Source organism: Erythrolamprus reginae, chromosome 1 (genome assembly GCF_031021105.1).
Source record: "Erythrolamprus reginae isolate rEryReg1 chromosome 1, rEryReg1.hap1, whole genome shotgun sequence".
Classification (NCBI taxonomy): Eukaryota; Metazoa; Chordata; class Lepidosauria; order Squamata; family Dipsadidae; genus Erythrolamprus; species Erythrolamprus reginae.
Window position 1 is genome coordinate 227,517,871 of NC_091950.1, and position 18,305 is coordinate 227,536,175.

The 18,305-nt window shown below is 39.3% G+C and overlaps 1 protein-coding gene across 1 annotated transcript in view; it reads right to left on the reverse strand.

The window, feature by feature from the left end:
• Window positions 1-17,539, reverse strand: part of OPN5 (opsin 5) — a 63,094-nt gene extending 45,555 nt beyond the window's left edge. The window contains exons 1-6 of the mRNA XM_070737962.1: window positions 17,512-17,539; window positions 13,259-13,462; window positions 12,526-12,850; window positions 10,533-10,678; window positions 7,170-7,289; window positions 3,745-3,915 (exon numbers count right to left, since the gene is read on the reverse strand). Coding sequence (XP_070594063.1) covers window positions 3,745-3,915; window positions 7,170-7,289; window positions 10,533-10,671 — 430 coding nt within the window. The 5' untranslated portion in view covers window positions 10,672-10,678; window positions 12,526-12,850; window positions 13,259-13,462; window positions 17,512-17,539. The remainder of the gene's footprint in view (window positions 1-3,744; window positions 3,916-7,169; window positions 7,290-10,532; window positions 10,679-12,525; window positions 12,851-13,258; window positions 13,463-17,511) is intronic.
• Window positions 17,540-18,305: the final 766 nt, after the last annotated feature.

Here is an 18,305-nt window from a genome sequence, read left to right on the forward strand (position 1 = left end):
TCCTACAAAACCTACTTCTACAAAATCTACTTCCTACAAAATCTACTTCCTACAAAACCTACCTCTACAAAATCTACTTCCTACAAAATCTACTTCCTACAAAATCTACTTCCTACAAACCCTACTTCTACAAAATCTATGTCCTACAAAATCTACTTCCTACAAAACCTACTTCTACAAAATCTACTTCCTACAAAATCTACTTCTACAAAATCTACTTCTACAAAACCTACTTCTACAAAAACTACTTCCTACAAAATCTACGTCCTACAAAATCTATTTCCTACAAAATCTACTTCCTACAAAACCTACTTCTACAAAATCTACTTCCTACAAAATCTACTTCCTTCAAAACCTACTTCTACAAAATCTACTTCCTACAAAATCTACGTCCTACAAAATCTACTTCTACGAAATCTACTTCTACAAAATCTACTTCCTACAAAATCTACTTCCTACAAAATCTACTTCCTGCAAAACCTACTTCTACAAAATCTACTTCCTACAAAATCTACGTCCTACAAAATCTACTTCTACAAAATCTACTTCCTACAAAATCTACTTCTACAAAATCTACTTCCTACAAAATCTACTTCTACAAAACCTACTTCTACAAAATCTACTTCCTACAAAATCTACGTCCTACAAAATCTACTTCCTACAAAATCTACTTCCTACAAAACCTACTTCTACAAAATCTACTTCCTACAAAATCTACTTCCTACAAAATCTACTTCCTAAAAAATCTACAAAATCTATGTCCTACCAAATCTCCTTCTACAAAACCTACTTCTACAAAATCTATGTCCTACAAAATCTACTTCCTACAAAATCTACTTCCTACAAAACCTACTTCTACAAAATCTACTTCCTACAAAATCTACTTCCTACAAAACCTACTTCTACAAAACCTATTTCTACAAAATCTACTTCCTACAAAATCTACTTCCTACAAACTCTACGTCCTACAAAACCTACTTCTACAAAATCTACTTCTACAAAATCTACTTCTACAAAATCTATGTCCTATAAAATCTACTTCCTACAAAATCTACTTCCTACAAAATCTACTTCCTACAAAACCTACTTCTACAAAATCTACTTCCTACAAAATCTACATCCTACAAAATCTACTTCTACAAAATCTACTTCCTACAAAACCTATTTCTACAAAATCTACTTCCTACAAAATCTACTTCCTACAAAATCTACTTCCTACAAAATCTACTTCCTACAAAATCTACTTCCTACAAAATCTACTTCCTACAAAATCTACTTCCTACAAAACCTACTTCTACAAAATCTATGTCCTACCAAATCTACTTCCTACAAAATCTACTTCCTACAAAACCTACTTCTACAAAATCTACTTCCTACAAAATCTACTTCTACAAAATCTATGTCCTACAAAATCTATGTCCTACAAAATCTATGTCCTACAAAATCTACTTCTACAAAACCTACTTCTACAAAATCTACTTCCTACAAAATCTACTTCCTACAAAACCTACTTCTACAAAATCTACTTCTACAAAATCTACTTCTACAAAATCTACTTCTACAAAATCTACTTCCTACAAAATCTACTTCCTACAAAACCTACTTCTACAAAACCTACTTCTACAAAATCTACTTCCTACAAAATCTCCTTCCTACAAAATCTACTTCCTAAAAAATCTACTTCTACAAAATCTATGTCCTACCAAATCTCCTTCTACAAAACCTACTTCTACAACATCTATGTCCTACAAAATCTACTTCCTACAAAATCTACTTCCTACAAAACCTACTTCTACAAAATCTACTTCCTACAAAATCTACTTCCTACAAAATCTACTTCCTACAAAACCTACTTCTACAAAATCTACTTCCTACAAAATCTACTTCCTACAAAACCTACCTCTACAAAATCTACTTCCTACAAAATCTACTTCCTACAAAATCTACTTCCTACAAACCCTACTTCTACAAAATCTATGTCCTACAAAATCTACTTCCTACAAAACCTACTTCTACAAAATCTACTTCCTACAAAATCTACTTCTACAAAATCTATGTCCTACAAAATCTATGTCCTACAAAATCTATGTCCTACAAAATCTACTTCTACAAAACCTACTTCTACAAAGTCTACTTCCTACAAAATCTACTTCCTACAAAATCTACTTCCTACAAAACCTACTTCTACAAAATCTACTTCCTACAAAATCTACTTCCTACAAAATTTACGTCCTACAAAATCTACTTCTACAAAATCTACTTCTACAAAATCTACTTCTACAAAATCTACTTCCTACAAAATCTACTTTCTACAAAATCTACTTCTACAAAATCTATGTCCTACAAAATCTACTTCCTACAAAATCTACTTCCTACAAAACCTACTTCTACAAAATCTACTTCTTACAAAATCTACTTCCTACAAAATCTACTTCCTACAAAACCTACTTCTACAAAATCTACGTCCTACAAAATCTACTTCCTACAAAATCTACTTCCTACAAAACCTACTTCTACAAAATCTACTTCCTACAAAATCTGCTTCCTACAAAATCTACTTCCTACAAAACCTACTTCTACAAAATCTACTTCCTAAAAAATCTACTTCCTACAAAATCTACGTCCTACAAAATCTACTTCTACAAAATCTACTTCCTACAAAATCTACTTCTACAAAATCTATGTCCTACAAAATCTACTTCCTACAAAATCTACTTCCTACAAAATCTACTTCTACAAAATCTACTTCTACAAAATCTACTTCCTACAAAATCTACTTCCTACAAAATCTACTTCTAATCTACAAAATGTACAGCCACTCCGAGTCCGTGGAGAGGGGGGGCATACAAATCTAATAAATATAAATATATATACTTATGACCCAGTCCCACAGCTGCTGCTCTGGTTGTTCGCCCTTACAATCCACCACATACATGAATGCATACAGTTATGCTTTTTGTAAAACTAGACACACACTAATACTTCCTAGGAAAGATTTGGGGAATGGCGTGTTTTGACTGAAAGATCAGGGTAGTGCCACATTAGTACAATCGGCACAGGGAGGTCTCACGAGTAGAGAGTGGCCTTCGGAGGAGTGAGGCAGGTGGGCCTAGGCTTCCCAGGATCTTCCCCTGCCCTTGAGGTAGTTCATTCTCTACCTGCATGTTTGTTTAATGATTCATTAGGAAGAGCAGGGATGGGGGCAGTCATTAGGTGAGATGCTTCACTTAACAGCCATCATGACCTTTGGCTATAATAGATAGGCTCCATTATAGTCACATCTAGTGACGGGCTGCTACGGGAATGGTCAGGAACGCAGTTCCAGGTAGCAAAATTTGGAGCTCCACCTCAGAGCACCCAATTTGCATGAAAGATGCTGAAACAAAATGCATAAGCCACGCCCACAGTGTGGTAGTAAAAATTTTGGTAGCCCATCACTGGCCACATCTCAAGGACTACCATACTATGGACACCCACAGCTGTAATTATGTCTGCACATGCACATGCATACACACACACATGCGTACACACAGAACAAAAGAGAAGTAGTGAGTCACAGAATGCCCAGGAATTCAAGGATGGACAATTCGTAATTGCAATCTAAATGAAAAAATAGTAATTAAGGCCTGATAAATCACTCAAGAATGGATATACTTCAGACATTGTCTCACAGATCTGACTAGGAACCCTGGAGTGCAAACTTCAACACATCTAAGGAAAAGTTCTATGTAAGATTCAACTTACCATAAGCTAAATAGCATATTTTGAAATACCGGTCCAGGCTGACTGCAGTCATGGTAATAAGACTTCCAACTCCAAAGAAGAAACCAGTCCATCCATACCAGCGACAGACACTCCAACCAAAGATCCAACGATGGGAGAAGAAGGCAATGATACTAAATGGCTTTCCTGCCACTGTAAAAGAAAAAAAATAGAGGCAGGTAAAGATAGGTCTGAAAGAATAAAGAAAAATGTATGTAAACCCCTACAAGCAACATAAAAGTAAGAAAGCAAGGAAAGAAGGAAAGGAAAGGAGAAGAGGGCAGGGGAAGGAGAAGGGAAGGGGGAGCAGACTGAAGAGAGATAACAAATTTTATAAGATAAGGCAATGGCTTCCTTCAAGGAAGCTTATAAGTTCAAGGAAGCTTATGACTTCATGCTGGAAAATATTGCAGATATTTCTCAAAATCACATGTCCACCAAACATTTCAATTTCCAGATTTTCTGCATGTAAGTTGAGGATTTACGGTATATTGTGTAGTTGGCTTTAGTAAACAACAAGCAGACCAGCATAGCTACAACAGCATTTTTTGATAAACTGGAACTGAGAAACTACAGGCAAATCCCTGTAATTTATACTCTGGGCCCACCAGGCCTTAACTAATCATAATACTTGAAAAAGCCCACCCAAATATGAATGTTCTAAATTTCCCTTCGCAGAGGAAGTTGGTATTACTCCCGTGTAGCAGAAAGCCAGTGGAAGAGACCGAGTAGTGCGTGAATGCTAAGGGCATGGATACTACTGCGATGGGTAGCCAAGATTTTTCTCACCGATTGCTGAGTTTTGAATTTTTTGGCTGAAGGAGAATGGGTATGGTGCCACTGCATTGATTGACATTTGCTCTCTGGGGTATGGTGATCAGTCCAAGTTTCATCTCCTGTCACTAAACAATTGAGAAAAACCTCTCCTTCAGTCTCGAAATGGTCAAGAAATTCTTGGGCAGCAATGACTCTGTCAATGTTGTGCCCTTCAGTAAGGCATCTTGGGCACCCATCGCAGCAGCGTTTATGCCCTTATCGTTCAGATAGCATATTATAGCACGCACTTCTCATTTGGGGGGAAACGGAATGAGGACGCTCATCTCTAACCTTCACCACAATGCCAGTCGCTGACCTACTGACCACTGGCACTGCTTGTTCTCTTCCGCTGGCTTCCTGCTACACGCAGGGGTGGGCTGCTGCCTGGATGGGGGGGAACACAGTGAGGTAGCGAAAATGGAGCTCCACTCCAGAGCACCCAATTTGCACTGAAAGATGTTGAAAGAAAACACAGGGTGTCCTGCATAAGCCACGCCCATAGTGTGATAGTAAAAATTTTGGTAGCCCTTCACTGGCTACATGATAGTAATACCAACTTCCCCCTCGAACATTCCCTGCAAGAGCTACGTGCCTTGTAACCTTACTTTCCAGATAACTCTCATATTTCAGGTTCTTCCAATTAGTTTATCCCCATTCATAATTGAAAAGTGCGGAAACATTACCTCTGATCTTCGCATACTCAAATTAAAATGAAGGTGTCTTACACAGTAATGAATATTATGACAGATGACAGTGGAATGGCAGATTTGCCTCAGCCAATGTTTTTCAGGTCATAAATTATCTATGGCAGTGATTTTCAACCAGTGTGCCGTGGCACACTAGTGTGCCGCGAGACATGGTCAGGTGTGCCATGAAAAAGGAAGCTCAGGTTCCAGTCTTGCAGTCTTGTGAGAGAGACAGAAAGCAAGAGAGAGAGAGAGAGAAAGAGAGAGAGAAAGAGTGAGAGAAAGAGTGAGAGAGAGAAAGAAAGCAAGAGAGAGAGAGAGAAAGAGAGAGAAAGAAAGCAAGAGAGAGAGAGATAAATGAGCAAAAAGGAGAGGAAAAAAGAGAAATGAGAAATGAGAAAATGATTGAGACAGAGAATGAGAGGCAAGAGAGAGAAACAAAAGAGAGAGAGAAGTGACTCTTGATTTAAAGCATATGATAAAAAGCACCCAAAGAATAAGAGATAAAAGAAACCCCAGCCCTCACCTGTTTTTGGAAATGGTTCAAGAGTGTGTATACACACACACACACATACACACACAAGGGTGGGGAGGAGACAGGGATGGAAAAAGAGAGGAAAGTGTCTTAGGGTGTCATTTTGGTTGGTGGTGTGCCCCAGAATTTTAAAATGTAAAAAATGTGCCGCGGCTCAAAAAAGGTTGAAAATCACTGATCTATGGTACCAACAATGTACCTAAATGCTGTTTCCTCTGAGATATACTGTATCTGATGTTTATATATCCAGCAGAGCTGTGTTAGAATGTATCACACCACGGAAGTAAAACAACAGCAACATGCTATATAGATTTGAATTCAACATTTGAAAAGTCACTGGATTGGAAAGGATCAGATCGGACTGAGATAAGCAATAGTGAGCAAAAGTGGTATTGTTTCCACCCAAGGGTGCTCTTATCAAACCGGCTCCTGAAAGCAGCAATTTCCAGAGCAAATAATTGGAGTGCTTTGAGGGAAACAGCAATGGAAAATCAGATTCCATCAGTAGAAGTTAAACACTGAACATATCTTTGCATTAAGTCTGTTTTTCATTATTTTTTTCTTTTCCCGTACTATTAATGATATCAGTAACATTTCAACACAGTTATGCAAAGTCTTTGCATGCCTCATAATTTTCAAGCTAATTCCTCATATACAAAATGCAGGAACTATATATTTAATCACATTTATTGAAATTAAAGAAAGTTAAGATTTTTCTTTGACTATATAAAAGAATCATACATGATTACATAAATAAATTTGTTACCAACTGCAAATAATTGTGCTTAGAAAATAATTGCTATAATTAACTATTTTTCTCACTATTTTATTGAGTCTTTATCATCAATTGAGCAAAGCATTCCAATTTTTTTAATTGGTCACATTTTATTCATCATTAATTTAATTAGATATAAGGGTCAATTGATTAAATGATCAATGCATCTGAAGAAATAATATCTATTTTATTGCACACTATTATTTAGATTTTTAAAAATTATTGTTCACATGTTGTTATATTCTGTAACAGCATTCCCCATTCTGGTGCTAGTTGTGTTAGACCATAGTTTCTAAAATTCCTAGCTAATGCCTTGTGTATATCCATTATATTGGAGGACACCAGACAGATGAAAATTGATTGATATATAATGCATTCAACTTCAATACTGCCTTTACTGAACTCCAGATTATTATCCAAAATATGCATTGTTTCAATTATTATTTTCCATGATGATTGAGATTAATCATTTGTAAACACAGAATTTTTTTTAAATGGTGTTGATATATTGTAATTATAAATAAAATATCAATAGACCTAGATGCCACTTACAGGATCCAAAATTTCATTTTCAGCTGAACTAAAGTGGAATTACCTGAAATCCCCAAGTCACAGACTGCTAGATTTACCGTCATAATCTCTGCTGGCTTGAGCTTCCTTTTCCGTTTTATAGACATATAAATAACATATCCGTTGCCTAAAGTAGATAGGATCCCTATAGTAAAGTAAAATTTGACAACAAGAGAGCTGTCAGAATGGACAGAGAAGGTACCTTTCCAGAAATGAATGTTCAATTTAAAACATGAAGATCTTAACAGAGATAAATAGAATTAAAAGATCTGAAGGACAAGAACATCGTCATGGTGGCGTCATGTGATGTATTGGGACTTTCCCCCCATTCGCTAAACTCCGTGTGGGCATAGGCAGCGTGTGATGTGTCTGGCCTGCAGGCCGGGAGTTTGACAGCCCTGCTCTACAGCAAACCCAGGAACCTTTTTCTCCTTCTGAAAAGCTGCATTTCTTTGTAACCAAAGTTTTGGGAATAATAAATACTTCATTGTCATTGTATGTATATACACAGTACACCCATACAACAAAAAATCTCCTCTATACATTCATTTCTCTCCCTCACAAAGAATAAAGGATGCATCTCTCTCCCCATCTCTCTCTCTCTCCTCATCTCCCAATTTCCCTCTCCCCCTTCTCTCTTACACACACACACACACCCCTCAGTATTCTAGTGTGGAGGGAGAATTACATTTTTTAGTAAAGGTATAATGACAAGAATTTGTCAGGGGAAGATCACATTTTCTTGAGGAGAAAAAAACCCATTTAAAATCTTCTAAAAAGTTTTCAATGGAACCTTTATTTAAAAGCATAACAGGCACCATGTTTTTTTCAAATTATATCCAAAACAAAACAAATCCCTAACAACAACATTATTAAAGATAAACTTGCTTTTTAAAAAAGTCTCAATCGCTCCTCTTTTTCAAATTCTTGCTCATTTGTAAAGTAGGCTACCCCGACATGCAACTGCTGGCATAAACATATTCACATTTTCTTTTTTACATTTTATTTATAATTTTTAAAATCTCTCCTTTCCTCCAGAAGTGGGATACAGCTATTGTCAAACACCAATCCTGTTGTTAGTGTCTCTAACTCCCACAACTTTAACCTTAAACTGTCTACTGTGGACCTTACAGGTTTCTTAAGAGGTCCCTAAGGGAGCATGCATAAGAGCACCAGTGTGCCTACCGTCCCTGTCCTACTGTACCCATATGTATGTACTCATTTTATGTGTTTATGGCTATATTTTGTTTCTTTATATCCATTTATTTGTGCCATGTTTTTTCATGTATGCTGTTTCCTTGCACTTATTGACAGACAAATAAAATTATTCTCTGTCTTGACTCTTCTCTATTTCCCATGAAATAGCTAGGCAAGTAGTAAAAAAAAAGGCAATAGAAGGGGAACATCTCTATGGAGAGAAACAAATTTCTGAACTAAGGAAAGATGTGTTACAGGGAAAGAGTAATAACTTTACCAAAGAAACAAAATGCTTTTGAACTCATGATCCCCCCAAAATTTGTTTTACCATGCTAGAATGAGCTCAGAGGAGAGAACTGTAGATCTGTACAATCTTTTAAAACTTATTTAATTCAATTTTAAGAACGCCTGAATTATTAATGACTCTAGGCTGCTTACAATTGAAAGATTGGGGGAAAACCACACATAACTGAGGGGGGGAAACCAAAGAAACTATGGGGAGCTTCACAATCATCCTATTCCAACCATGTTTTTAATGTTGTTCTGAATGATGGGAGTTATTTGATGCCATTTGACAGGGCTGATGAGACACACTTTCTGGGTCTTGCAAGTTGAGGCTCTTTCGTTGACGAGACTTGGAAAGCACCCACTCTGCCTGACCAGGCCCCATGCACTGAAGGGCCTTATAGAATTAGAATAGTTCCTAGAAATGGACTGGTAAGCAGTGCAACAGACCCACTGCTACTCATGCCACTGCATTGTGAATAGCTGTATACCATTCCAAAAGTCTTCATGGACAGCCCTGTGTAGAGTGCATTACAGTAATCTAATCTTGGCAAGTTATGACATACGCTATCACATTCCTGATGCATCTTGAGGTTTTTTTTCTTTTAAATCAATGTTTTACAAAAGTTCTACCAAAGATATAGTATTTTCTTCCTCTTTGTATAGGCTTCTTTATAATATGGGTATATATATATATGTATCTCTATGTATGCATTATGTGCATTAGTTAGAAACTACATTGCATGAGGAGCAGATTTTCTTTTTTCCATGAGAAATGTCCATGTTCAGGTGGCAATGGAGAGGTTCCTTTCATGTGCAGGTAGTACTTGACTTAGAACAATTCATTTAGTGACCATTTGAAGCTTCAACAGCATTTTAAAAAGTGACTTATGACCATTTTTCACATTTATGACTGTTGCAGCTTCCCCATGGCCAGGTGATCAACATTCGTGGATTTGGCAACTGGCATGTATTTATAATAGTTGCATTGTCCCAGGGTTATATGATCACCATCTGTAACCTTTCCAGCTGGCCTCCTACAAGCAAAGACACTGGAGGAATCCAGATTCACTTAATTTTTAGTTCAATTGTGGTCATAACTATCTGTGCAATAAAGTATCTAGACATTCTGCATTTCTCCTCTTTGGAGCATCTAGTTTGGCTTCTGGAATTAATTGGGACTAGTTGATGGGAGCAGCTCATTGGAATCCAGCAAACATAATTTCTCCACAAGCACAATCTTTCTTTCAATTTGTCTCAATGTCCTGCTTTTCTGAGAAATTCCTACCCCATGAATTGCACAGAAGAGAAAAGCTTGATCACATCAGCAGGGTGAAAGAAAGAACTGTGGCTGGCCAAATTTTCTTCTTTTTTGACTAAAAGAGAGATGAGTAAGAATGTAGAAAAAATATTCCACCAGTTCCTCTGATAACTTTGCTCCTAGAAGAATCTATAGTTGGATAAATGCTAGCTAACAAGCCAAATTTGATTAACATTCATCTTCTCCCTTAAAAAAAAATCTCTAGGTTTGGAGTTATGTGAGGGAAATGGATCTCTCTCTCTCTCCCCCCCCCTCTCCTTCCCTCCCTCCTCCCCACCCCTTGATATACCTGATTCAGCCCCAAGCCATTGATAGCAAGATTTCTAACTCTGGCCAATAGTTTCTGAGAGAATGAAATAATCAAACATGACACCACAAAACTCTTTTAAAAGGCCATTCTATCCTCCCTGAAGACTGAATACAAATCAAACAGTGCTGCTTTATGGATTATAGTATACAAGGAATCAAACAAACATTACTGTATAAAGTTCAAAATTAAACCAACAGTCTTATCACAAAGCAGATCTACTGTACATGTATACATCAACTCCTACCAGAACAATAGCTGAAACAGAACAATCTCACCTATTATTAATAAATAAATTCCAGCTATTATGTCTGCTTCCTTTGAGAGTTTTGATGCAAAAGGGTCTCCATCTGACTGGTGTTGAGGAAGATTAATATCTTGGAACGAAGCATTTTGCCTTGAGTACATTCCAGTCATATTGGAACTGATATCAAAGAAATTAAAGAAAGTTACTGAATCACATTTACCAAAACAGGAAAAGAGAAAATAAATGATTCAAATAATATACAGTATTGAAATAAAGTTAAAAAAAATCTGGCTCAGCCATGCTTCCATTATGATTTTGCAATGCATGAAAAATAATATAATTTCAATTTATGGCCAAGAATCAACACACATGAACCACCTGTGCGTTAAAACATATACGATCCACTTGTGTGTTATAGCAGAGACTTTGCATTAAAATTTTGGATGCAGATTACTCAAAGACCTTTTATCAAAAGCAAAAAAAAATCCACATTATCTTTATACCTTATTGTATTTCTAAGTTTGCTGATAATATCAAATAATTTTGCTACATTAACTTTTAATAAATTGGTACTGCTGAGGTATACCTGTGATTTGGGGGGGACTAAAGATTGGGCCATTACTATTACTGTAGTGTAATATTAAGCACAAATCAATAACAAAACCACATCCCTCTCTCCTGAAGAGCATATTGTTTGCATTGATGTTGGACACAACACTGGAAAAGGCATTCCTGCTGAACAATGGGTGTGAGAAAGACAAGGTGGTCTACTTAACACACCCAGTTTTTGTTACTACTTAGACATTTAAAATATTTAGAAATTGCTATCATATCTCAAGAACTAGCAACAAACAATATGGCATGCATAGAAGGACTAGAATGGAATTTTACAAGTGGGTAAGAAAGCTGATGACAATGCTATCACTCTTGTTTCAAATACACATGCAATTCTGTGTTCAGATGATTTGCCAGCAGAATGGAAACAAATCTCGACCATGACCAACATATAGGACTAGCATTGTATTCCTATGCTGTGTCTAGTCAACAAACTGTAATTACTCCAGGTAATTGAGTTAAATAAGCAGCTGCTGTTGAAAGCTGACTAATACAAACTATCCATATGCAGACATTATAGAGAAAGGGGTAAAACAGTTACTCCCCTCTTAAGTAAAAATATTAGAGCATTATTATTACTTACACTCTAGAATTGTGTTCCCAAACAGTGTAAGATTTGATACCATTTACAGCTGGATTGAAAAATCACCCATGAATCATAGAATTATAGGGCTTGAAAGGACCTTGGAGGTCTTCTAGCATAACCCCCTGCCCAAGGCAGGAGCTCTTATTCCATCCCAGACAAATGGTTGCCCAGTATCTTCTTGAAAACCTCCAGCGATAGAGCATGCAAAGCATTTGTTCTCACTGTCAGGAAATGTCTTAGTTCTAGGTTAGATCTCCCTCTGATGAGCTTCCATCCATTACTTATTGTCTTGGTTTCAGGTGCTTTGAAAAATAAATTGACAGACCTGTGACAACCCTTCAAGATTTTATTTATTTATTTATTCGACTTCTAGGATAGCTATCATGACATGCCCAGCATTTTCTTCTTTAGGTTCAACATAGTTTAGTACCAAGGAAAAATTATATTCACTGCCAAGGTACTAAACCCTATTTACCTTATAGTTAATATAGCTAATATTACTTATTCTCCTGGCCTGAACCGGATCCAGCAATTAATGTGCATTTAGCAATTTTCAATATTTTCACTTTTATGATTTACTATAAGTCCTATCTGTCAAATTCTGCACCAAACTAAATTCTGGAGTAATATATGTTAGCAAGTTTGTGAAAAATCTTCCTTCAATAAAGAATTCATTTAACAAGTTGAATATTCCCCAAATAATAAGACTTTAAAAAGAATTAATCACATAGTAGTCAAAATCCATACATACTTCCACAGAAAACCCATGTATTAATAATCATCCAATATTTTCTTAGTGATAAAACCAAGAGTACCTTAGTACCTTAGATCTGAAGCTCTGCAGGTCACTTTTCTACTAAGCTCTGCCTTTGATCTCCAGGTTAGAATTAATTCTTCCAGTCTTGATTATATCCAGGAAAGAAATGTTTGCCATTGAATGTGCTGATAGGTTGAGCAGTTGAAAGGCTTCTGATCTTAAGGCTTCTTCAGTTACATCCTGCCGTTTTCACTCTGCTTATTGCCTCATCCCTCTCCTCACTCTCTCCTTCTCTTGGGGTTGCTTGAGATCTGGTAGTTGACTTACAGAGTTGATTATATCTCTGAGAGCAGCTGAAAATCAGATCTGCCAGATCTCGGAAGAATATTTTCTAGAAGGGATAGTAAGAATGCACCTGCTGGGCACTAACACATTGGGCAAAACTAATTTCAGTTCTAAAATTTGCCAGCTACAAGTTCTTTTATAATGATTGAATGTATAGCTAAAAAAAAAAAAGAATGGTACATTAGTTTTATAGACTAAAAATCTCCATATATAAAGGCCATGGCCACTTGTGCTGCTAGCTTCTAATCAGCTGAACAACTGATGCAACCAACAAAACTACATGGCCATTAAATCAAATCCAAATGCCAGTTTGATCTGTCATCTGCTTGGAATATTAGCTTTTATTTCCCTGGGGATGAAACTACTATTCCCACAGGAACATGCTGGCACGCAAAGGTTCCGATCAGAGATGAAAAGGGCTAAATGCTTGTAGTGGATGAATGAATCCTCTCACCTTTTAAAGCCAGAGGCAGAGCTTGGAAGCAGCGCTGATAGCGTATTTAATGTTGATTTGCAGGAGGAAGATTTTGCCTTGTTTGGCATTTTCTGGGCCTCACTGGTATACTGTGAAATGCTAGTGGATTCTCTGGCTTCTGAATGGTGGATGGATTCTTTGGGGTTGCTTAATGCTGGGGAGGGAGATTTTCTTTTCCAGGTCCTAAAAATAGCGTAGGACAAATTTTATTCCAAAATCAAAGAGCAACCGTTAAAAGCAGAGGAGATAAGTATGCTTTTCTTTGATTGTGTTTATCTGTTTGGCAGAAAATCTCTTGAATGCAATTACTGAATTGGACCAGTTTTATAAAATAATCCTGTTTCAATGTTTTGTGCTACCTGTAGAATGGATGCTTCATCCTGATTTGCATGCTCTGAAGCAAAGATATCCCAGGAGTTGAGGTAAAGAAAGGTAGGAAAAGGTAGAAAAGACAGTCTATGGGATTTATGCTTTTGCAATGGATGCCGGAGTAATCACACTGACCACAGAGCTGGGATTTAATGGGTTACTTTATTTATTAAATCAGCACCTCTAGAGGTGAAATAAATGGGGCAAAAATCAAGTTCAACATACTTGGGCAACTATGGGCGAAGCCCTTTGCCGAGCAAAGGAATGAGGCTTGACCTTGATCTTGACCCTGTCCATGAACTTGGCCATGAACTTGGCCTTGGCCTTGACCTTCCCTGCTCTTAGCCATGCCCAAGATGTGTGGGAAGGCTCCACCCGGCATGTCGCTTGTAGGCTTCCATGGGTGAGCCCCAAGGGCATCCCCCCTCCTTCATCCTGACTGGGTCGGCACTTGAGATTCTGGAGAGGGGCAGTCCTTCACCTTCTAAAAGGTGCTCCAAAGGAGATCACCCAGTTGCTATTAGCCCCTTTTCCAGCCCATATCGCCTTCTGCAGTGACCAGTGAGATTTAATCTAATTGACCTAGTCCTAGTGAAATGACCCATGCTGGCATCCCCTAAACATTCTGCTCCCCACACACATCTACTGTGGAGTAGGCAAAAAAATTGCCGCAACTTAAGTGCGTTGTGGCCGCCAAAAATTCCTACTCAACCCCCAAAGGTGACCACTAGTCTCACTGAGGCAAGGAGAGGGCGGGTGGGTGCCTGCGATTGTGCTGACGAGCTGCAAGGAAAAGAGGGCAGTGGGCGGTGAGCCTGCGTCTACATAGGGCTCACTGCCCCACCCTCAAAATTATGTCATGCCTCTGTGCCCAGCGCGGGGCATGACAGGTGATCGCACCTGCATGTGGTCACCCAGGAAATCCTTGTGGCATGGGTGATGGTCCATGCTGCTCGATCCCGCCACAACCCAGAGTTGGCCTTCTCCAGGTCCCGTCAACCAAACAATGTCATCTGGTGGGACATAGGGGAAGAGCCTTCTCTGTGGCGGCCCCAGCCCTCTGGAATCAACTCCCCCCAGAGATTTGAACTGCTCGCCATTCGCAAGAGCTTGAAGACCTATCTATGTCACCAGGCATGGGGTAACTAATGTATCCCCTTTTCTGACCATTAAAGTTATGAGTGGGTATGATTGTGTAGTATTGATTGTTTCTAAGATAATGGATTTTAGTTACAGTTTTAATTATTAGATTTGTTCTATATTGTTTTATTGTTGTTGTGAGCCGCCCCAGGTTTTCAGAGAGGGGCAGCATACAAGTCTAATAAATTACTATTAATGTTAATTATTCCCCTTTGTCTCCCCCTGTTGGGATTCTCTTCGTGCTTGCCGGCGCTGCTGGGATGCCTTGCCTCTGGACTTCCGTTGCTGGCCGAAGTGCCTGTCATTGTGCCACTGGGATTCCCCTTTGCTTCCCCCCATTGGGATCCTCTTCATTTTGTGCTTGCCGGACAGCCAAAGCACCTGTCATTGTGCCACTGGGATTCCCTTTGCTTCCCCCCCGCTTGCCAGCACCACTGGGATGCCCCAACTCCGGACTTCCGTTGCTGGCCAATGCACCTGTAATTGTGCCACTGGGATTCCCCTTTGCTTCCCCCCGCTGGGATTCTCTTCGTCTTTCATCTCCATTACAGATGTGGTGTAAACAAAGGACTTCTCAGCAGGCCTATAGCTACACAAATATTTTAAAAGAAAACTGAGGAGGTGCAGGAAGTGGGAGTGAACTGACTTTCTAGGAGTGCATGGGTCTATCCAGGCCTTCTGATTCCTATACTTGACTAGTGGGGCAGAATAGCTTTCTCCATGGTCTATTGAGAACCTAGGAAAACAGAACCAGGCCAGCTGTGTATTCATTCCACTGCTGATATGATGGAGCAGCTAAGTCAGCCAGATACTGTACAGTAATACCTTGTCTTACGAACTTAATTGGTTCCAGGATAAGGTTCGTAAGGTGAAAGGTTCGTAAGATGAAACAATGTTTCCCCTAGGAATCAATGGAAAAGCCAATAATGCGTGCAAGCCCATTGGGAGAACTCAAAATATTAAGGCTTAAAAAAAAAGTGGTGGCCAGACAAAGCTGAGGCGAACAGAATGGGGGGAGGGAGTCCCAACGAAGCAAGGTGAAAAGAGCCTCTCTTGAGCTCCATGAGTCCCTGCCTCCCGTTTTTGTCTCCCCCTCTCCTAATCTCCCCCACACCTTTCTCCTCCCTTGAGCTCCATGAGCCTTTCCCTCCCATTTTTGTCTCCCCCTCTCCTAATCTCCCCCACACCTTTCTCCTCCCTTGAGCTCCATGAGTCTTTTCTTCCCGTTTTTGTCCACTCCACTCTCCTCATCTCCCCCACACCTTTCTCCTCCCTTGAGCTCCATGAGCCTTTCCTTCCCGTTTTTGTCCACTCCACTCTCCTCATCTCCCCCATACCTTTCTCCTCCCTTGAGCTCCATGAGTCTTTTCTTCCCGTTTTTGTCCACCCCACTCTGCTCATCTCCCCCACACCTTTCTCCTCCCTTGAGCTCCATGAGCCTTTCCTTCCCGTTTTTGCCCACCCCACTCTCCTCATCTCCTCCGCACCTTTCTTCTCCCATGAGCTCCATGAGCCTTTTCTTCCCGTTTTTGTCCACTCCACTCTCCTCATCTCCCCCATACCTTTCTCCTCCCTTGAGTTCCATGAGTCTTTTATTCCCGTTTTTGTCCACCCCACTCTGCTCATCTCCCCCACACCTTTCTCCTCCCTTGAGCTCCTTGAGCCTTTCCTTCCCGTTTTTGCCCACCCCACTCTCCTCATCTCCTCCGCACCTTTCTTCTCCCTTGAGCTCCATGTCTTTTCTTCCCGTTTTTGTCCACCCCACTCTCCTCATCTCCCCCACACCTTTCTCCTCCCTTGAGCTCCATGAGTCTTTTCTTCCCGTTTTTGTCCACCCCACTCTGCTCATCTCCCCCACAGCTTTCTCCTCCCTTGAGCTCCATGAGTCTTTTCTTCCTGTTTTTGTCCCCCCTACTCTGCCCAGCAGAGCACCCGTTTTTGTGATCCTGGGATTCCCCTCCTGGGATTTCCGTACAGCATTGCAAAAATGCGGAAGTCAGGAGGTGGGGTTTCCCATGTAGGAGAGCCTCAGGGGATCCCAGGATCACAAAAACCTGTGCTTGGCTTGCAACGAAAGTCTGGAGGCGGGGCATCTCAGTGGCGGCGGCAGGTTCGTAAGGTGAAAAAAGTTCGTAAGAAGAGGCAAAAAAATTCTGAACCCTGGGTTCGTATCTCGAAAAGTTCGTATGATGAGGGGTTTGTATCACGAGGTACCACTGTATTTCTAACTGGACTGCACAAAAAGGTAATGGAAAGGTCCCTTGATAGAAAGAAAAAAATAAAAAATCAGCTGCTGTCATTACCTTCATCTTCAGAATGTTCTCACAACTTTAAAAGTCTGGTAAATGAATTTTAATGACTTTCTTATAGCATATAATAAGATGTGATTATTTTTTCAACTATCCCAGAACAGTATTTGGAATACTGAATGCTGGTGGTCCAAAGCATTAGAGAAACCAAACTCATTATTAATGCCAAGAGATGACAAATTGCCCTAAATCAAACGGTTGAGCTGGGACACAAAGTGGGCCGGGCTGTGGGGGCAGGGGAGGATATTTTATCTCTGAAAGCCTGGGATGGCTACCCAGGAATGCCCCATTTCTACTAGAAAAAAAAACAAAACGTGCCATTGTTTGGGGGATTATCCAGTTATTTCCAGAGGTTTGTACTTAAGTAGAGTCAAATTATAACATTCCTGTCACACCTAACCCACATGAACAAACCCAAGCAGGTGATGCAGTAGCTTTTCTCTTGAGTTTTGCCATAGACATTATTGTTTTGTGGTATGTAGAACAACAGTCTTCATGTCTGAAAAAAAAAAGAAAAAAGGGTGTGGAAATCCATGTAGTGATGGCAAAAGAAATTTAATTAAATTTAATTTATTAGATTTGTATGCCGCCCCTCTCTGGAGATGGACTAAACATCATGACAAAACCAGAATTATTCTACTAAGTTTTATGGACAAGGGATTAGAAAAGAAATAGGGGAAATTTTGTTATATATAGTATAGTTGACAAGAGTATTGTATGCAAAAATGTTGAAGAAGCAGTGAAATGCCTACAGTAGAAGATTGCATTATCAAATTATTAAGATTTGCATGCTGGGACTGACAAGTTTCAGCAGAGAGAAAAAAAAGATTTGTTTTTTGAAAGGCTAGAAAACCTGTAAGTACTTTTTGTTGAAAGAAGAAAAAACAAATGGATGATTTTGGATTTGGGAATTAAAAAGATGTTGTGGTTGGTTCTGGGCCAGCTCCTGCTCCAAGGACTGTGGCGATTGGTTTGGGAGAATCCTCATGTTATCAGAGACCGCTTTTACTGCCACAGCTTTGGACAGTGAAGCTTCTGTGTCCAGGGAAGATTCTGGAAGGGAAGATTCTGGGAGTGAAGCAGGATCGGATGATGGGGTAGTTACAGGCAGCCCATTCGCTAATTACTCCATTAGTGAGTCATCATCATTAGACTCGGAAGAAGAGGGATTCATAGATGCTCGCAGGCGCAAGTTTATGATAAGGAGG